Source organism: Desarmillaria tabescens (genome assembly GCF_030435595.1).
Source record: "Desarmillaria tabescens strain CCBAS 213 chromosome Unknown EV420scaffold_3, whole genome shotgun sequence".
Classification (NCBI taxonomy): domain Eukaryota; kingdom Fungi; phylum Basidiomycota; class Agaricomycetes; order Agaricales; family Physalacriaceae; genus Desarmillaria; species Desarmillaria tabescens.
In genome coordinates this window covers 1,240,253-1,260,037 of record NW_026848302.1, presented here as the reverse complement: position 1 = coordinate 1,260,037, position 19,785 = coordinate 1,240,253, and the positions used below count along the sequence as shown (strand labels likewise).

The 19,785-nt window shown below is 48.5% G+C and overlaps 5 protein-coding genes and 1 non-coding gene across 6 annotated transcripts; 4 read left to right on the top strand and 2 right to left on the bottom strand.

The window, feature by feature from the left end:
- Positions 1–1,738: 1,738 nt before the first annotated feature.
- On the bottom strand, positions 1,739–3,252 carry EV420DRAFT_1699964 (endoglucanase-4; the record flags this gene model as incomplete). The annotated part of the gene is made up of 13 exons (XM_060479482.1): positions 1,739–1,786; positions 1,840–1,893; positions 1,950–2,005; positions 2,062–2,079; positions 2,137–2,203; positions 2,260–2,280; positions 2,333–2,425; positions 2,481–2,572; positions 2,597–2,660; positions 2,912–2,941; positions 2,999–3,018; positions 3,072–3,104; positions 3,141–3,252. The coding sequence occupies 13 exons, from the start codon at positions 3,250–3,252 to the stop codon at positions 1,739–1,741; spliced, it is 708 nt and encodes a 235-aa protein (XP_060337728.1).
- An 827-nt stretch (positions 3,253–4,079) lies between these two features.
- Positions 4,080–6,846, top strand: EV420DRAFT_667575 (uncharacterized protein). The gene is made up of 13 exons (XM_060482998.1): positions 4,080–4,238; positions 4,291–4,404; positions 4,458–4,686; positions 4,738–4,941; positions 4,989–5,162; positions 5,212–5,322; positions 5,370–5,639; positions 5,693–5,797; positions 5,851–5,961; positions 6,018–6,090; positions 6,150–6,498; positions 6,558–6,717; positions 6,766–6,846. The coding sequence occupies exons 1-13, from the start codon at positions 4,165–4,167 to the stop codon at positions 6,811–6,813; spliced, it is 2,022 nt and encodes a 673-aa protein (XP_060337727.1). The 5' UTR covers positions 4,080–4,164; the 3' UTR covers positions 6,814–6,846.
- Positions 6,847–6,906: 60 nt separating this feature from the next.
- On the bottom strand, positions 6,907–8,301 carry EV420DRAFT_667619 (uncharacterized protein). Its single transcript, XM_060482999.1, has 5 exons — positions 8,082–8,301; positions 7,690–8,029; positions 7,250–7,642; positions 7,084–7,193; positions 6,907–7,027 (listed from the first exon to the last, which is right to left on the bottom strand). The coding sequence occupies exons 1-4, from the start codon at positions 8,152–8,154 to the stop codon at positions 7,100–7,102; spliced, it is 900 nt and encodes a 299-aa protein (XP_060337726.1). The 5' UTR covers positions 8,155–8,301; the 3' UTR covers positions 6,907–7,027; positions 7,084–7,099.
- A 3,449-nt stretch (positions 8,302–11,750) lies between these two features.
- Positions 11,751–14,048, top strand: EV420DRAFT_1699948 (Zn finger family DNA binding protein; the record flags this gene model as incomplete). Its single annotated transcript, XM_060479481.1, has 2 exons — positions 11,751–12,936; positions 13,006–14,048. The coding sequence occupies 2 exons, from the start codon at positions 11,751–11,753 to the stop codon at positions 13,656–13,658; spliced, it is 1,839 nt and encodes a 612-aa protein (XP_060337725.1). The 3' UTR covers positions 13,659–14,048.
- A 2,474-nt stretch (positions 14,049–16,522) lies between these two features.
- EV420DRAFT_1507378 (regulator of chromosome condensation 1/beta-lactamase-inhibitor protein II) lies at positions 16,523–19,360 on the top strand. The gene is made up of 10 exons (XM_060471365.1): positions 16,523–16,977; positions 17,039–17,171; positions 17,229–17,241; positions 17,302–17,424; positions 17,487–17,530; positions 17,582–17,693; positions 17,748–18,258; positions 18,313–18,411; positions 18,461–18,901; positions 18,954–19,360. The coding sequence occupies exons 1-10, from the start codon at positions 16,798–16,800 to the stop codon at positions 19,161–19,163; spliced, it is 1,866 nt and encodes a 621-aa protein (XP_060337724.1). The 5' UTR covers positions 16,523–16,797; the 3' UTR covers positions 19,164–19,360.
- Positions 19,334–19,420, top strand: EV420DRAFT_t48. The gene has a single exon. It is a non-coding gene; the product is annotated as a tRNA-Pro (tRNA).
- Positions 19,421–19,785: the final 365 nt, after the last annotated feature.

Here is a 19,785-nt window from a genome sequence, read left to right as displayed (position 1 = left end):
CACACAAAATCATGCTGCAGGGTTTCGTGACACCACCACCAACCATTCCGCGATTGACGTCCCAAAACTTTGAGCTCTGTATCAATGTGGACACGGAGCGACGGACTTGAAATCAGGGTGGTCCAGATCACCTGCGAATAGCTATTTCGACTCGGACTAAGTAGACAGTCTGGACTTCGTCGGCTTCCGAATATCCTCTGAACGTTACCTCCTAAGAATAAGGCGAGAACGCTTAAAGTTACACTTTCATTGCTATTGAAGAAACTGCCAGGTAGCCTGCGTGTACGAATCTAGATCGGCATTTTCCCCGGACGCACTTTCTGCTCAGGGTCCACCTTCCCGTATTATCACAACGGGTCGATACGTAACGCGGTCCGAATTCATTGCAGTGCCACCCTGGACAGGGCTGGAAAGGCGTGTTTGCAGAGTGGGTTCGGCAATCTGGCAAGTTCAACTTCTTGAACTTCGAAAATTTGTATCACTGCTATCTCCTCTCAGGATGCGGAGTCGGAATTCCGAGCCTTTGACCTGGGTTCGTCCGTCGTACAGGCGGGAACCCTGGGAACCAATGAGAAACTGCCAGTATGATATCTTGAATTCTGGGCTACCTGAGTACAGCACACAACACAAGAAAGGACGCAGGCTCCTCCTCATGCTTGGCTGAATAGATAACAATCAGTCATGAACTGCGTAGGTGAGTTCTTGTCCTGATTGCAAAACCCACTCGTCACAGTCAACAAGTTCTGAACCGCCCTGAGATTTCACACGAGTATTCCTGCCGAATTAGAGCAGATTAGAGCTCAACTCGTATTCTGTTCAATAAGCGCTAGATCTTTGAGCCGAAATTTACTTGGATCTTCCAAGAAGGGTAAATCCCTGGCAACGTCATGAAATGATCAGCGCGTTTCTACTAGTGCTAAGTGCCCCGACACTAGAACCGCACTCATTTCAGTTCTGATATGTTCATGGCACGATCATAATTCATTGAATACACGAGTCCGTTCAGTGAGCGCCGATGAAATTGTCCAAGTACATGTACATTGGCAGCCTGGGACAAAAAGTGTCGCCGCGGCGTCTGAATGATCAAACGATGATGCGCCGCCTTGTGGGACTCGGTACCGAAACCTATCTGCTACCCCATTTTCTCTATTCCCCTTTGAAATATTGCGGGTTATTGCTTATTTTTGTAACCGAGCCTGCGTATTATTCATAAGTGGGGCCCTTACCGCAATTACGGGCCGCCACGAATATAGCTTTTATTCCTCCTACGTAAACGGGATGTTACAACCTGGGACTGGCAAAGGAGTACGTAGGAGGCGGTTAAAATCACAAAGTCCGAAATTTCTCGCACAGATCCCTGGTGCGAACATTGCACAAAGTTAATCATAGATATTGAAGCAAGATTACTACATTTTTTCCCGCCCTGGTTCCAGGTCCTGCAGCGCTACTTGTGTGGAGTTTGGATAAATGCTTATCCATATTGTGATCATTCTGTACATCCATTCTCTGGCACCTGATAGATTTTAATAAAAGTGATGGAATCACTGGCTGCAGAGAACCACAAGAAGAATCGTGAACGAGGGTACCAGGAACAAGGAATGGATGTTCTGAAGGACCGTCATGGGCCGTGACGCGTTGTATTGCAGTTGCTGAGATCTACCTGCGATCTTGGAGCAATATGAGAACAATTCTAGCCGCGAAGGACTTGACCGGGCCCATCCAAGCACATCTGCATCTTTCAATCGTTAAGACCGGGGTAAACATCTCCACCTGGAGGAACGTAGGCCTAGAGCAAATACATCAATCAGAACGCAATAGATGGGAGATGTTCCCCTTTACCGCATTACTTTCGTCGCTAAGGTAGACATTGAACAAGATGCCCGCGTCTGTAGACTAGATCCCCGAATGAGTATACTGCGGCTCGGGCAACGGATATCAAAAAAACCCACATTATAAGCACCCGGGAAGGATAAACCCGAAGGCTCCATGTCTCCTCCGCCAGTCACTTTTGTATTGTCGGTTAGATTAGAGTTTTTGACAAGAAAGTTACTATTCAATTACCTTCAAGCTGAACGCAAACTAGACCGTATGTAGTCAGATGATTTTCAATGACGACCAGTTTGAATGACGACTAACCTGGATAGAACTGTGCACCGCCTTCTGATGACGCACCATGCAACGCAAGGTTTTCATGTCGAAGGAGCTGCCGTTATAAAAATGAGCATCTGAGCATTGGCTCAGTAACATGCCCCAACTTACGTAGTATCCAGAGGCGATGTTCTACAAAACCGGTCATTTGCTGACAATAGCGCAGCTGAATAAACGGGCTCACCTTTGGTATAGTAACGTCATAACTGGCGTCGTTATTGGCCAGAATGTCCGAGGCCCAAGTGGAGGTGGCGACATCAAAGGCGTCTTGTTGAATCTTCCGTAACGAGACATATGAACAAATGTGTGAGATTCGACTGATGCAAACAAACCTTGAACCAAGGAGCGTCTGAATCGGTCATATCTGCTAAGAAGCTTGAACAACCTTCGTCCGGACATTTGGCCATATAGTTTAAAACGGGACCTGGGTTTTCATTTGGTTACAAACTCGCAACGCCAGAAGAGGCGCTAACCGTAATGTCCCAGAGGCCAGCTACTCCAATGGATAGTGACTAAATGCCAGTTTAGAGAACGTGTCTCTGCCGAAGGCGAGAAGTCCTACCGTTGTCTCCACCAGTTACTGTAGAATGAATTTACTCCTACCGCTTATGGTGAGAAACCGTTTACCTTGGGCAGTGGCTCAGTACTCACAGAAGGAAGATACGAGTTTCCGATCGAACAAGTAAATATTAATTGAAGTAACGTCCGAGACAAACCCACGATCAAATTTAAGACGGCGACAAAGAAGAGAGGACGTACTTACAGATTTCGTAGGACGGACGACTCTCACAGGCTAACATTAGCGTTTGTTAGAAGAACGAATGTCATGGAATGCCAAGGTATGCCGTACCTGACGCGACTGGTACGGGTCTGTCAAAGGCCAATATGAGCAACGGGTTGCACGGCTTCAAGAGTGAACGAACCTGAAGTAACGTCCCTATCTAGAATCCAATTATCTGAAAAGAAGCCACATTGTTCAAGTTCAGACGAACGGATACTATGAGGTTTTCTCACGGCTAATTTCGATCCTGGGCACGTAACCACGAGCAGAGACTTAGCAGCAAGGTCAGTGGCAAGAACAACACATGAAGATGGAAACAGCATCGTAAAATGGCGGAACAAAATGTATGAGAGGTGGGTATCCACATTTCGAGGTTTTATATCGATAGTGAATGCCCAGACTTCGATCCTGAGGGGTGGCCGATGAGCAGGCAGCAGGTTATAGGCCACGAAGGAGACCAGATACAACAAATTCGGTGTGAGACCTTTAGGATGCAGAGAATTGCAAGTAGCCCAGCCCGTACTTGCGAGACGATAGCCAAAGAAACTATAAAAACTGCCCTATGGGATCAATTTGAAGTTCTGATAGATTTCTGGCATACATCCTCATTGTTTTAGGTACGGTTACCATGTCCAGACAATTACGGCGGGCGCTCTTGGCACAGAAATGGGGACGTGTTGGTTAAGACCTGTTGCGAAACCCAGCATGCGAAGCCTTTGTCATATTACAGGCAGCAAGCCCTTCAGAGAAGACACGGGCTAGTGCGACATTGCGAAATTCATCAAGCCCAGTGTAGTTTGCATCAAATGCAAACTGGTACAAGACAAAACTTGTACCGACGCGTCGGCACTGTGATGTGATTACTCTGCCCACTTGAACTTTCGTCGACCGAAGTTCATCCCTGAAAACTGCGCATCTAGATATTAGGGAGGCCTTTGATGCAAGAAGATTCTCACCAGATGGATGTCGGACTTGCCTGTTCATTTCAGGTTAGTGGAATCAATTTTCCTACCGTTTTTTTTTTCATTCAATCTTCTGTTGCCTCTGTTTCACCATATCCACATCCTATCATAGCCTTCAGCTTGCGTGAGATGAGTAAGGTGAGCAGCGATTCTCAGGCTAGCGTTCATGACCGTTTTGGGACAAAGTGATGTACGCGTCCAATTCAATGATGATCTTCACTTTTTCCTTTGCTTCTCTTCCTCTATCACCTACCGGCCGGACTCTTCAAAAACATGCCCAGAGGAATACCAAATGTAAAACGTGATGATACAGGCCTCCGCTATACCTCCTTCAACGTCCCGCTACCGTCAGTTTGATTTACTCAAAATTTCTGCTCGCATTTGACGCCCGGTTCTTAGACCCAATCCAAAACATTTGGGCACGACCTACCTGAAGTCGGATACACAGACAGTTTGGTATAGAAATTCGATTCGAAAGAGCATAGCACCGTCAGAGGATACCAACAAGGATAGGTGAGTACTTGTCAAGGTCCCCGTCTGCCATGTAGAGTTGAGCACCGTTCCAGGCGTGGTACCGCTGTCCTTGTCATACATCCAGGATCCCGCTTTCTCCGTGTTGGCCGCGCGTCAGATGTCACACCCATCGCAGTACCAAATGTCATAGCGCGCAGGACGACGCCGACACCAGCACCTGTCTTTGTGGAGGGTATTTCGAGACCACGAAAGGGCAGACATGGGACGTCAAGTGCAGCCAATTCTCCTTCTGCTGAAGACGGTGGCTTATCCGAAGACCCTGTACGTCTCTGCTGTTACCCTGTACATTGCTGAGGATTCAACTGCAAATAGTTTGAAGAGAAGCTGGCTGCCATAACTGTTTCTCTTCGGGACAGGATGAGGTTCTATAAATTGCGTGTTACACCTAATGCCGCCAACCTTGCATCCACCTTCAACACCGCATTTCAGCCAGAGATCATCCCAGAACATAATGATCCCTTTCAGGTGGAATGGTTCGACGAATCTTGCGGTGAGGATGTTCTGGTCGGTGAGAAAGTACGCTACTTTAGGTTCTCCATCCTCCTGTTCTTATTCTGTGTCAGGCCCTTCGAATAGCAGATCCTCAACATGCGGGGTACTCGGTCAAATGGCCTATATACGGTCCTAATTTCAACACCCGTGATTATTCCTCTCTTCGAGTCCTTATGGGAGACATAGAAACGATATTACGCCATACATTGAGAGACAAACTCAATATAAATCCTCGGGATTACGGGGTGAGAAGATCAACGTCAGCCTCTTCGCCTTCTAAAGCAATCCTCACAGATGTTTTCTGTTATTCTCATTCTTCCGGATTTTTACGATCGAACGTATGTCCGTGAGTGGGTGAACATGCTGTTAGTCGGCATGGGATTCAAGCAACTATGTGCTCAGCAAGTTCGTGCTCCTCTCTAACGCCTATGTCCCCACTGACTACTTCAAAGGAATCCTTGGCAGCAACGTACGGTGCTGGAGTCTCCAACGCATGCGTCGTCAACATAGGCGCGAAATCAACCTCGTTAGCGTGTGTTGACGAAGGTCTAGTCATCGCCGATAGTAGAATGAACCTGAATCTAGGCGGTGATGACATTACAGAGTTTCTTTTTGTGCTACTGGAAAGGATTGGTTTCCCATATCGGGATATTGACCTTTCCCGGGCATACGACTGGAACATTATGGAAGATCTCAAGGCAAGACTCTGCACTCTGAACGAGGTATGTAAAGGACCTTATGACATGATAGTTTTTACATGACCACCGCGCCGCAGAGTGTCGTCGCCCTGAATCTTTACGACTTTGTCGTTCGGAGACCGGGGAAACCCACTGAAAAGTACGGCTTACGAGCATACGACGAAATTATTCTCGCACCAATGGTATTAATTCTGTTGTTCTTTTATTTTTCACTTAGTAGTCATGTTAAAACCAGTGTCTTTTCGAACCTCGGGTCATAGAGTTTGACCGGAAGCGCGTCGGATTCCAATTGAACGGCCATCCAGATGTCACAGAAGACGTGCTCGAAATCCAAGGAGAAAACGTGGTCAGTCCATTCCGTCCATTCCAACATGCCTAAGGTTAAAGGACCTCCTCTGGCAGACATCAGCAATGATGATCTCAACGCAACACCTCCTGCCAAGTCCGACAGCCGGAGCTGCTCCTATCGAGCAAGGTAATGATCATCCTTCACAAAGGCAAAGTGACTGATGAAGATCCTTGTATCACATCAAGACGCAACCAAGTCTGAGAGTATTGATGTGGCGTCGGTTCCTGCCCCTCAGGATTCGGGAGCGGGAACGCCTGACAGCATCAAAGACGCAATGAAAGGATCGAGTGGCAACCTACAGCAGCTGATACCCCTTCCCGATGCTCCGGAGCCGATACCCCCATCCTCCAGCCCAACGAATGGCTATGACATTGACGTATGCTTCGAGGCAAGTAAATTGCCGCTGGATGTGGCCATTTTTAATTCTGCGCGGGCATCTGGCGGAGATGATAAGATACGAAAGTATCTTCAGGCCGTTCTCGTTATCGGTGGGGGCGCTCTTGTTCCCGGAATGGCACATGCACTGGAAAGCAGGTGAAAGGGCTCCTTCGACTGCGCGTCGCCCTTGGTGCTGATTTTTGGTTGACTGATAGACTTCAAGCGATTGCAACACCGCTGGTGGTCAACATGGAGAAGGTCCAGATTCTTGCACCACCGAAGGAAGTTGATCCTCGTGTGCTTGCATGGAAGGGCGCCGCCGTACTTGGCAAAATGGACGGATCTTCAGAGCTTTGGGTAACACCTACAGATTGGGTAAGTGTTTTGTGGATTCTCTTTTGGTACTTGCTAACCATCGTACAGGACATCTTAGGAATGCGAGGGCTCAAAGAACGCTGTTTTTTTCTGTAATTAAGGCTCTGTATCGTACGGACACTATTCAATGTAGCTACTGACACATTATTTGTTCGTTCAAACTAGCTGCGGGGAGCAATGATGAGTAAATCAGATGGGTAGTAATACAGGATAATTGGCGATTGCAAGTGGATGAGTGGGCATGCAATAAGTATAAGTGATTCGTGTGAAAATAACTGATGCGACGTTGAGGGTATATGGGGGTGAGGTTCTATAAGGAGAGTGAATGATGAATGGCCTTCACGATCAAGGGGAAGAGAAGGGTACGATGAAACCATACAGCCTATACACCCAAGTCATCCTTCATGGCTGCGAAATTCTCGGGTGTCAGACGGCTCCAATTGCTGTACAAGGACGACATCAATGCCTTCCCTTCACTGCAAAACGCATATAAGCATACAATGATGAGATATTAATGGACAGGTTGACATGCCTACGTTTCCTGAGCCATTCTTTCCGCGCGGCGCCGCCCTCTCTCCAGTGCGGCAAATCAGAGGGGTTATCAACACGGGTCCTATTCTTCTTGCCGCCTCTCCCCTTCTTTGTCTCAGACAGCAGGTATGCAAGCCTCTCGACCCATGAATCACATATAGCTGAGGCAGTTCTATTCGGAACAAAAGGGAACGTGAAGTCTAGTCGAGGAGGCTTTTCGGGTGTCATGACCACCAAACTCCGGCAAATGGGACAATCGACGGATTCATGCCAGCAGCCGCAGAGTCTATGCAAACGCGAGAATGTCCATTTAAGGATACACATGGCACAGAACGTGTGGCCGCACTGTCCCGCGGCATTCAATGAGAACGGAGATGCCATTATGTCGTAGCATCTGAAACTCGATGAGCCTAAGGTAAATACAATATAAGACAAACATACAGCGAGCAAGTGAAATGCTCCTCAAGCTGCCGGAAGATGTCTCGCGCCTCTCTTTCTTTTGCTTGCTGCAAAAGAGCACTTGTTTCTTCTTCCTTCTTTGACAAGGCAGCAAGACGCTGTTCGAGTTCCTTGGATTTCATTGCCAGGTCATGCTCCCGCCACGTTAGAGCCTGTTCCCGATTATCCGGGTCCGAGAGCGTCATACGTCGAGTACGCATTGCAATGGTAGGAGAACAAGACGGTGTCGGCGCTACGGTAGTATTCGCATCGTCCAGGACTCTGTGCCTCTTCCTGTGCACCTTGAATGATCCTAATTTGATGGGTTCTGCCAATTTGATACCTAGACTCAGTTCAGTATTGGTACGCGAGAGAATGATTGAAAATGTAGCCACCATGTTCGAGATTACTGAGCCTCAGGGAACGCCTGCGATGCAACACTGGCTGTTTCTTGTCCGAGCGTGTCATGGCCACGGCAATAGAGAGAAAAAGCCGCCTGGGAAACGTCGACAATAAGGCGCATTCCAAGGGCGCAGTGGCAGAGCAGAGCAGAGTATTCTTGTCCTAATGCGGCATTCACCTTCCACGGAACCACGTGGTGTTATTTGGTTCCCATGCGTCAGAACCAAACTCATAAATGCACCCTCAATTGATGTCTGTTGCTAGAAGCAGCTGTTGCCAGCTACATGCTGCACGACGGTCGTTCTCAGCCTCATTTTCTGCGATGTTTGTTCTAGGAACTACCAGATCTTGTTGACCCTTCATTTATCCTTACTTGATCCCCTCACAGGCTGTAACAATATCACAACTCCACTGTGCCTCCAGCGGGGAATACGAAGGCCTAGGGAATGTACATTGTATTTCTTTGCGTGTGCCTCGAGCTCCGTAGCCAACGCCTCTCGGATATCAGGGTCATCGGTGGTCATCGGTCCCGCATGTTTTGATTGAATTCGACATCGGCTGTCGATATCCCGCGGCCGGGATACGGATATCTGGCGCAGGCGTCAAGTTGTCATCCGGTAAAAACGACACCACCCAATGGACGTTCAGGTACTGTACCTCGCAGGTCAGCGCAGAGTGCTTTTTTCAATTTCTCAATTCCAATTAAGGACCTCAACAATAAATATTGACGTCAAGGCAAGGCCCTTCGTGACCTTGTGCCTGTTCCTTGCAAGATAACTGTGGATGTTGCGTGAAACCGTAAAATACTCTTAGGATCATATCCCGGTCGTCAACTGATTTCTTTGAATGGGCGCTGACATGAACATTGAGCCACACGTCTCTGGATACACCTCCTGCGCATGCTTTTACTCCTTCTGGATCCTTCAAAGCTCGGTTTACCTGGGCCTGCGATGCTTATATCACGCATCATCTCTCCGATACGCGATTGTTACACTGTTTGGAAAGGAAAAACGATGATGTGAAGAGGTAGCAACAGCCGCAGTACCGGTAAAGTGCATGCATAAAGTTCTCGTGCCTATGCTGTCGTATTATTGGTGGCTTAAGGCTGCGTCAAATGTGTCCTGTATTGGAAGCTCCTTTCGTCCCGTGGGTCTTGACTTCTCACTGTTGTCCAGCTGTGGGTCCCCTCACCTATCACCGTTCCATTTAAGTCAGAGAACCGCATAAAAACTCTATCCAGTGTCACAAGGATTAAACAAATGAACCCTGCTCGCTCTTCCGTTCCATTAACTTCTCTTCGATCGTGATGCGAAGGTCTAGTTACTTCTTATCAGGCACGATAACATGCGTGCAACGAACAACAAAGCGCAAAGATACGGTACACATATATTCCACCTGTCTCCAGCCAGGACCTCGGACCGTATGTGCTGATTATCTGGAACATCCCGTACTTGCCATGACAAAAGCCGGGGGGGGCTTTATGTTGTAAGGACGCTCGTCGGTAGGGATGATCACAGGTGCTATACGTGCCGAACGGACGAAATATAAAATTTAAAATTATACTCCAACTTGTAATAATGTGTTTTGTGCATCTTTCCTTCGCCTTCTTGTCTTCCACTTCCATTCTCCTTGGGCCACGCACCTTAAATCCGGGCCAGTTTTCCGTGTCTTATTGGAGGTTTATGGAACTTGGCAAAGGAATATAACTCCAGACGAGCCTCGCCCTCTCACAGGCGCCAACGTCAAATCTCGTGTCCCTTCACGTGGATCACGCAAGCAAAGGGTTCTCCTGAATTCAGTTCCTTGTGGGATGAAGATCTGTGCATTGTGGACAGGGACTGTCGGTATTTGAGCTAAGTTTGGACCATTGTAGGAATAAATCAGAGTAAATAAGCGTGCGCCATTTTCCCGCCTTGGACCGTGGGGGGCGAAGGGATCTTTGCGTCATTTGAGAATCCTTTCTTTCATCAATCACCATCAAAACCGGTGGAATATTTGCTTCATCAATGGTGGCGAGATGGTTGAATGTATTAAACCGGGTTTCTTGTGCAGATTGAGGAGGCCGGCAAATGCCTGGACAAGTGGGGTGATGACTTGTCATCGGATATACACACCAGAGACGTGGTCCGCAGAGACTCGTGCCTCTTGTACAGGATAACGATGAATTGTAATGGAATTATGTATTACAAGAGTAATGCTGACGTTGGCATCACAAAAAATAAAGGTCAGGTGAACAAGCAAAGATAAGGAAGCCTGTGAGAAGGGATTGCTGTGAAGAGTACAGAATGAAGACGGACGATCGGTCTGATATATAAGAAGACATCAACGCAGCGACAGGCAGGACACAGCCTGGTATAAACAGGCATGAAAGCGTTGTGTTGCGCCATGCCTGCCATCAGATCTTAGATCCGACCCGACCGGAGTAGAGCCCTAAGGTGCGAAACAAAGCGGGGCAATAGTGAAGACCAGAGGAGAAGAATTTTGCTCGGGTTCGAGACGAAGAGAGGGGGAGAGGGGGGGGGGAAATCCGAGATACAAAAGAAACTGAATGGTTGGTGGCAGCGGGTTGGACGTATTTGGCTGGAGTGAGCTGAAGGAGAGGGTATCAGAGCAGCCAGTCAGTTGACGCGTTCGATCAAGAACGAAGGCCGGGAAAACATCATCCACTGGACAAGGGCGGAACCAAAAATTTCACGCTCCTCTCGGATGATGGCCCGCCGCATGCGCTGGAGTGGATTCGCATGATATAGCCGGTATCACACCGTATTCTCGCGCTACGGCCCGTATACAAGGATTCTCAAACGTCGGGTCGCCACTTTTCGCACGCTGCGACACGACGTTCTCAAGAACGAAAAGAGAAAGGAAATGATACAGATCCTGCAAATCGAACTGATGGTTGTTGGAAGGCCGAGAAACGTTTCATAGTCCCGGCAGTCTTCCCGATATAGTATCATTGCGATTTGTTCGGCAACAAAAAACATATATAAAATTTCCCTGGAGAAGCTTGGCGGTTCCTAGATGGCGGAAGAGGGCGGAAAAGAAAGGCCATGGGAAAAAGGAGGGCAGATGGGGGCAGCAGAGAGGCAACTCGACGGTGGCGGCTGCTGCATCAAGTACTGATTCGAATCGCAGCAGGCGTCAGGCTGAAGCTGATGTCTGTGTTCGGCACAGGTTGAGTTGCCGTTCTGCTAGCCAATCGGAACACGCGATAGAAGCATCTGGATGTGACTGTGACTGTAACACGGCAAGCGGATCTGGATCTACTTCTGGAATTCCAGAAGGAGAAAAAAACCATCGCGGACTTTAAATTCCAAAATTAATGAGAGCCGTCACGCGAAGATCGAGATCTGTGACAGTCATCCATCATCCCAAAATGGGTATTCCGGAAAAGTCAAGCCCCCGCGAGCGCGAGCGTTTGCTATATTTCTGTGATTCTGAAATTCTCTCTTTCTGTACAAATCCACGCGACCGGCCACCTTGGACTCTGGCGTCCTGCTCCTCTCTCTCCTGGGCTCGCGCTTTGCACATAGTTTCTTCTCTCTGGCTGTATATACGCGCCCCGTCGGTACACATAAGTCATCTCGTCCGGAATACCGGTCAGATCGTTCCCCCCCAGCGGATTCTTCATTTATTCCTTCATTTCCTGGTCAGCCAGTGCATAAATGCTTTCGCCTCTTCCTTTCCAAGATTCCCTCATTCAGCCCTCAAAGTTCGATTCCTGTACCCGTAACCTTGTGACAGAGTCCGACGTCTACCACGACATTGGGCTCATCGTATCTGCTTCAGTTTCACCTATTCCATCAGACTCCCCCACCCTGGACGAAGATCGCCTTTCTTCGCCGACCTCCCCCCCCGGTACCACCCCCAATTTCCAGTATGGCCATCGCATGTATGACGAGCCAGTATCCCCCGGAACCATGTACGATTCTGATCAGCCAGCACCCCCGCCCCAGGTTCCATTTTCGTACGAATCTACCCCAAACCAGACCCAGAATTACTCCCAGTCTGCACTCAGTTCGCTGAGAGATTCGGACCCTCCGGCTCCTTCTTACCTTTCCGATTCGCCTTCTCCAGTTGACGTACACTCTTCGTCAACTCTCACCCAGTCCATGTCTTCCTCTTATACCTCTCAGGACCGCTATCCACACCGTTCTAGTATATCCGGCAGATATCAAACCTACCCTCCTAACTATCTCGATCAGAGGCGCATGTCCGAGCCATCCGTACACTACCCCGTGGAGACGGAAGGCTTCAGGTACACAGAGGGCACCCCAAGCACTGGCCACGCTCCTCCCCGCGCCGTGGGGTATCTTCAGCGAGGGGCAAGCCTCAGGGACCTGCGTCAGCAATACCAGTCTATGGATTACCCCACTTGCCAACCAGTTTCTCCAGGAAGCAACTGGAGATCCGCTGATGACTCTTTTCGTCCCAATCAAGAGCCCATCTCGCCCTACCAACCCAATTTCTCGGGATCTAATACCTCGCCCACCGCTGGTATCTCGTATTCACAGGGAAATGAGGATCATTACGGCCCGTCACCCCCAGGAACAGGTACTTCCACTTCATCTGCTCCTTCGGCGCGTACATCCACTCATAAAGAACTTGTCATTCCTCCTCAAGGCGTTCACCAGTCTCCCACAAGTCCTCACGACTCCGACGCCAGTAAACGATACTCATTCGTCGCTTTGGCCGGGAACGCCGTAAAAAAGCGCCCCCGCAGAAGGTATGACGAGATCGAGCGGCTGTATCAGTGCACCTGGCCAGACTGCAACAAAGCGTATGGCACCCTCAACCATCTGAACGCGCATGTAACCATGCAAAAGCACGGCCCTAAGCGTAGTCCCAACGGTAAGTCTATTCAATTATTGTGATTCTATTCTTCCATAGCCGGCGTACTGACTAAATTATTTTTCTTAGAATTCAAGGAGCTGCGAAAACAGTGGCGCAAAGCAAAAAAGGAATCCGAGTTTCCCTCCTCCAACCTGATGAGGCGGAGTAGTATGGGACGCCTTGGAGACGAGATATACGACTCTCGGTACCAGCACCAGCGGTACTCGTACCCACCTCCACTGAACATTCTTCCTTCGGGCGTCTCAATGTCGCATGTGCAACCCGAACGTTACTCTGTTGCCGACGACATTCGGTACCCATCCGACGATCGCAGTCATCGTATTGTCGAACGCACAAATTACGATGAACGTAACAGGTATTCCGCGCCTTCTGGCTGGCAACCACCACCACCGAGTAGCTACACCCGCTCTCAATCGCAATACCCGTCCGTTCCATTCCCTCCTCCGAGTAGTCTTGTTGCACAGCACAGTCTTCATCCTGTTCCTCCGAACCGCTCAGAGTACGTCCGCCCTACTTCGCCGTCACCCCCGGTGAACCGGCTACCACCCAACAGCACCCTTCTTACGCCGCTTCCAGGCTATGAGCCCCCCACGTCGCTGCCACTCCCCTCTCTAGATCCCAGCATAGATCTGGACTACGCAAACGAGGGCTATTACGATGATGAGAGCGGGAGAAGACCTGGTTCCGGGCATGCTGGTGTGAGTGGCGATGAATATTGAAGTATTCGAGCCGCGCAGGTTCCGAACGCCAACCGCTATCGGTTTTTTAACTAGACGGTTAGCTGTACATCTCTTTCGACTTGCCTACTGTCCACCGCTACCCACCCTAGTCCCGCCTACTCGCTTTCCTCGCGCCTGTCTGGACACCGAACAAGCTTGTAGGCTCCACCTACGATTGAATCGCTCCCCAAAGGTTCCTCATATCTGTACTACCGGGTCATATCCCAGATACAACTTCTTGCATATATTTTAAACCCCCCCTTTGCCCAACGTTACATCCCGGATTTTAACTATCCTACATCGGTCACTGTCATTTGTTTTCGTATGCATTATGCTCCGCCACTTGTACGATTCTCTCTAGTCAAATAGGTATCATTAATCGCCGTTACACGTACATAGTAAAGTACTATTTGACCTCCTCATCACGCATATTATATCTCTGTAACACCTTGCGCTTTAGCTCTCTCGTATATAGTTTTCTTGTTCGTTGCTTTCTTGTACTCCTTGCCTTATGTATATCTTATATCTCTATACTGCCTTGCCTTGATAAATTTCACACACTGCTACTTTGGATTCACAATGCAATATTAATTCATTATATTCCGTTTCAGATACACACGAAATTGGTCCGAGTCCGATCGATACGCTAAAGGGTCGGGAATGTAGATTTGAAACTGTAAAACCGCGCATGTAACCGGCGGCCCCGCTTGTGGCGCCTACGCAATTTGCCTCCGTCCTTCCGTTCCCCGGGAGAAGAAAGCAGATACACTTCGAATTCCCCGCAAGAGAACCATAGCTTCAATCACAAGACTAACGTTATCCCATCGAAACCTTTGACATACCCGGCCATGTGGTATTCTCTTAACGTAACGCGTCGCGCACAAGGATAGACTGCCATTCATTTAATAAAGTTGATTCGCGAGCTAGGTCGAGAGATCTGTCAGGGCATTCAAATTGAACTCCAGTCCCCTTCAAATCGACGGTAGCTGTGAAATATGCGATCAAGGCTTCGCGTAGCATAATCATCAAAAAAAGATACGCAGCGTGACAAAGCATGGATTCGAATGGTCTCGGGCGTAGGTGACCATACATCATTAAGATCACTTCAGGGAGGAAGCGGTAGAAATTTCAAATATAGATTGAGGCCTAGCTGTCGATAACAGTATACAGTGAGAAAAACGGCTGAACGGCCTTGAGAAATAGAAGTATCTCCTCGGGTTGAAGATAATTTACCGATGTGTTCTGCGGTACCGAAAACCTTGGGTGAGCCCCGGAATGCTGCTTCAGATTTTCCTTCAGGTTTTAGCCCCGGCCCCAGGGCTGTGAAGAAGGGACTGACAAAATGTGGAGCGCGCCGGTGAAAAGAAAACTTAATTGCGAGTTTGAAAATGACAAGGCATTCACCGGATTATGGACCGGACACGACAATAACGAAGACTGTGCCTTGCTGAGTTTTATCGGGGCGGTTATGAGCTGAATGATATGCAACTAGACCGGATCGAAACGCCTATACGGACTGGCCTGCCCGTTGGTTCCATGAGTCTTTGCCGGGGGAGGTCCGTTAAGAGCGAGTGAGTCTGAAGACGGAAGCTAAAGTGAAAAGTATGCCAATGACATGGGGTACGCTGCTGCTCACATTGCGAAGACAGCGGAACGTCGGGCCGTAACTGAGGAGTGTACGTATAGTAGGGTATCAATGGTAATGCGAAGGCGAGGTGAGAGTTCGGCAAAATCTGTCTACCACAATGATCGACAGGAACTGTAAGGAGACATCCTCATGCTCTACTCCACCGTAGTGTTTCCATGAGGTGGCTACAGCGTCCGACATCAGGCACAAAGTGCTCCTTATTCTGGTGGTTGTGGTGGAAAGTATACAAGTATACAGCTCCAGGAGTTGGGCGCTTTGCCGGTTGTTGCAACACTCCGTGAATATATATACCGGATACGGAATTGCCCAGACGCCTGTTGCAATAGGAATGATATGAACTTTAAATTTTTGAGACCCAAATGATCTTGAGAGAAAGTCCTTGGATGCACTGTCGGTTTTCTAAACACAACATGATTAATGATAAACATCAGATAACATCGACAGAAAACATACATTCAATTGTGAAGTAAAGGATCGACCGGTGTTGTAGAAGTTCTGCTTCTTTCAACCTTGTCAGGCCGAATGCAGGACATCATGAACGATTCGGTAACCATAATTCTCCGGCTTGTCAATGTCAGGAGTGTTCCAGTGACTGGGTCAGACATACGAAAAGGCCCGCAGAGGAAAACTGAATGATTTCCCTTCTCTGTATACAATAGACACACGAGAATTTCGTATCATGTGGCTGTAGAACTCCAAAGGGGGATTTATATTTGGACATCGGCAGATTCACCAAGACGAGGGAGTATTGAAAAAAATCCAATATCCGATGTTGCTCAGCGGCAGTCGTGTGAACGGCATGAAGGTCGATGTCAATGAACCCATTATGTAGCGGCGAATGAGTCGGGCTACGGAACGTCGGAAAGGTCCCCGTTTGGAAAAACAGGCCCAAAAGTCAAAATCAACGACATAGTCCTAGAGGAGTTGGCGAGATAAAGAGAACCTCCAGAGACTGCCAAAAAGAGAACATAGAAGTGCCGGCGAATACAATGACGGAATCAGGCGCTTGTGCGGACTGTACACGTCAAAAACCGTCGGACAATCCGATGTATTGAGTTCAGGGTTACGGATGTTGCCCCGCAGAAGGATTTAAACATCGAGATTGAGACCATCGCTATTGAAAAGAAAGAACACAGGAATGATGGCCGACGCTCGGAAGCACTACTTGACGAATATAAGCAGCTGGAGATATATTCAGGAGATGAATAACTGCATACACTGATAAAGTTATCCATACCGGTGAAACCCTTGCTGGAATGCAGAGTTGTCGAAAAAAGACCATTCAACGGGAATGGCCGTCAAATAAAAACGAATTCTATCAAGGCGGCAAATTTTTCAGACGATATTCAGTTCCTGTCAGGGCGCGCGCTTGGAATATTTGGCTTGCGGCTTCCAGGCTGTCGCTGATCCTCTTGACGAGTCGAAACAGGTGGCGTCGAGGCGGGCCGTGACGGCATGCCGTGACATTGCGATGCTGTGACAGACTGTGCAATGACGTCATCTATCGTTCCGCTTGACTCCAGTCTGGATTCTCTTGTCCTTCTACTCTCATCATCCGTTGAATCCGTTGCAATGCCCTCTATAACCGACTTACCCGTAGAGCTCTTCTTGGATAGTTTACTGCCATTACTTCCAGTCAACGATCTCGCTCATCTGGCCACAACTTGCAAGGTACTTGCCCGGCGCCTACACTATATACCGCCCAAGTCGTAACTTTTGGGCGTTGTTCTAGTTCTTTGCTGTGCTTGCATCCGATAGTACTTTTTGGAAACTCAAATGTCAATCCGACTTCAATTTTTCTGGGGCTGGAACTGCTCGAACAAGCGGCTGGAAGTTTATTTATTCACGTCTGTCCAAACCACGCGGTACGCTTCACGACATTGTTGTCAAGCATTTATTGTGACACACCCATCATGCAACAGTTTTCGTTTGGGGGTCAGTATTTCTATAAACCGCAATATGCATGTTATACATCCGACTGATGGTTGAGCGCAGAGCAAAATCCCATGGGAGACTCGGGTTGTCAACACTGCCTAAAACCTCGCTTAATGATGTACCTTTTCCGACTGAGCTGAAAATACCTGGCGCCCGTATCGTCAGCCTCGTCGCAGCAGGAATGTAAGGGTCCTCCGCTTCGTTTATCCAATTTAGGACAGTGACTTTCGCTCTTCCAACAATAGGTCGTTTCACGCTTTGGATTCAAAGGGGAACATTTTTGTTTGGGGTTCGTTGTATGCCTTTCATATTTAATTGTAAAATAAATGTTTACTCTCAGGTACTCTTGACGGACTTCACCGTGCCCTGACTAGTGATGGTTTTTCTGAGGCAGGCAAGCAAGCAGGACACCCGTTGAGACTGCATTTACCAGTTTCAATGCGCAGCATCAGGTTAGTTGCACACTTTAATCTGTACACCGATGTTCACTGTGGATACGCCGTAAGCTGCGGGAGACTGCATGCGGCGTCTTTGGATTCTCAAGGCTACGTTTGGAACTTCCTCAATTGGGGGCGACCATTCCGATTAACGTCGCTTCGTCTCAAGACTTTGGATTCCTATCCAATTCAGGTTGAGTGTGGGTGGAATTTTTCATCTGCTTTGACGAAAACCGGCGACATCTTTGTTTGGTGGCCATTCTCGGGCTCCATGGAAAGACATATCGTAGACAGGAATTCGGCGATGGATGACGCCGGCGATAAGAAAGCCCATGCCTCAAGCGATGGTGTCATTGCTTGTGTGCCTTGGGTCCTTGATATGGATCCCGTCGCTTTGCCTTCATTGCCCCCTCTTCCCGTCTTGAATACCTCTGCAGAAGGAGACACCGATGAACCCATCAAAATCATACAAATAGCATCGTATGACCGGCATCTTGTTGCTCTTACGACGAAAGGACATGTCCTCAAGTTTGGCTCCCTAGAAGACGAAACAACCGTAGTTCGTGGCCGATGGGAATATGTAGCTCCTTACTATCTGAGCGCTGGTACTCGTTAATCCTTTTTCTTTGCTTAGTTACCAAGGTACAGCGAAGTCGAAAGAGTCCGACTGCATGGGGCATTTTCTTCGACCGGTGGTTCAGTGGAGCCTCCGGCAACAATGAAGATCACACATGTCAGTGTCTGACCCGCCTTTGGTTTTCAAATGACTTAGATGTCAGAAGATATCCGCCCACTTCAAACACTTCATCGCCTATTCCACCGGTTCTAGTTCAATCGTTCTTATGGGAGGCATCGACACTACGCCCGATTCCGAGCCCCAAATCATCCCTGCTCTTCAGAATAAATCTGTCATATCCGTTGTGCTCGGAGACTATCATCAAGCGGCAGTAACGGCGGCCGGCAAACTGTTAACTTGGGGCGCATACTCCGATGGAGCTCTCGGACTAGGAGATCCTTGCAGGCTCGAGGCTGGTCGTCCAGGTGCATTCCAGACTGAGAATGCGCGCCTTATGGCTCTAGACAGAGGAAGAGGTACTCCCGCGGTCGTACAAGTTCCCACTGAAGTACGGTTCGATCATGGCAGGAAAAAACCGAAGGACAGGTTTTGTCTTTCGGCCGCAGCTTCTGGATGGCATTCCGGGGCACTGATCATTGACCTTGAGGTATGACTGACAGAACTATCAAGACGCAGCCATGCTTATAAATACTGAACAGGAGAATATGAATGACGCGGACAGTGATGCCGAGAAAGAGGAACTTGTAAGGCAACCCCCAACGACGGCGCGTCGCCACTCTACACCGCCAATCATCCCTCAAAATCCCGGCGATCCCTTTATCGGTCGTGGCACTCCTTTCTTCAGGATCGGTTTTGCCGGTAGGGGAATGAACCGGGGGGGACCAGGTCACGGACGGGGAGGTTCTTGAGATATATAGATATAGCCTGGGTACCGTGTAGGTGTTGTATAGTTTTCAGAATGTATTATAGTGTTCGTCGCCAGAGTACAACCTATCATAATTGATAGCTTTAGTTACAATTCTGACCCTATTCTTTAAGTATCTACGGCTCTATAGCCTGAGGTAGAAGCTTGTATAATGGCCTGATGGTCTAGTAGTATGATTCCTTGTTAGGGTGCTATAAATACCGTTCGAGGAGGTCCCGGGTTCAATTCCCGGTCAGGCCCAAGTTGATCCTTTTTAAAGGATCGCAGTCGTCGGACTGAAGTTTGAATTTCAGGGTTTACCAGGCCCTATGCCGGGCTCAGTCTTCATTTCTGAGTCCTCCGGAGAGGACGGCAGTCTGAGACTTTAATAACTGAACTTGTAGTTAGAATTTTTCGTGTAATTCTGATGGACAGTGCTGGTGCGTAGTTTTGACATACTCACTTGCCGATCATGTTCAAAACACTAAATCGTAGCGAAGCCTTGAAGGTATCTGGAGTGTTGAAAAACGGTGTAGTACGCCTACATTAGTTACAGTTCTTCCTTTCACTTGAACTAGGACATGTAGGGTTGCGCATGGAACCCAGGGAGTATAAATTACATATTT

Coding starts and splice junctions, on each gene's coding strand:
- EV420DRAFT_1507378 (XM_060471365.1), top strand. CDS start 16,798: ATGACGTCATCTATCGTTCCGCTTGACTCCAGTCTGGATTCTCTTGTC. Junction 16,978..17,038: donor ATCTGGCCACAACTTGCAAG/GTACTTGCCCGG, acceptor GCGTTGTTCTAG/TTCTTTGCTGTGCTTGCATC. Junction 18,902..18,953: donor CACTGATCATTGACCTTGAG/GTATGACTGACA, acceptor AATACTGAACAG/GAGAATATGAATGACGCGGA.
- EV420DRAFT_667619 (XM_060482999.1), bottom strand. CDS start 8,154: ATGACACGCTCGGACAAGAAACAGCCAGTGTTGCATCGCAGGCGTTCC. Junction 8,030..8,081: donor GCTCAGTAATCTCGAACATG/GTGGCTACATTT, acceptor AACTGAGTCTAG/GTATCAAATTGGCAGAACCC. Junction 7,194..7,249: donor GAATGGCTCAGGAAACGTAG/GCATGTCAACCT, acceptor TGCGTTTTGCAG/TGAAGGGAAGGCATTGATGT.
- EV420DRAFT_667575 (XM_060482998.1), top strand. CDS start 4,165: ATGCCCAGAGGAATACCAAATGTAAAACGTGATGATACAGGCCTCCGC. Junction 5,640..5,692: donor GACTCTGCACTCTGAACGAG/GTATGTAAAGGA, acceptor ACCGCGCCGCAG/AGTGTCGTCGCCCTGAATCT. Junction 5,798..5,850: donor AAATTATTCTCGCACCAATG/GTATTAATTCTG, acceptor TGTTAAAACCAG/TGTCTTTTCGAACCTCGGGT.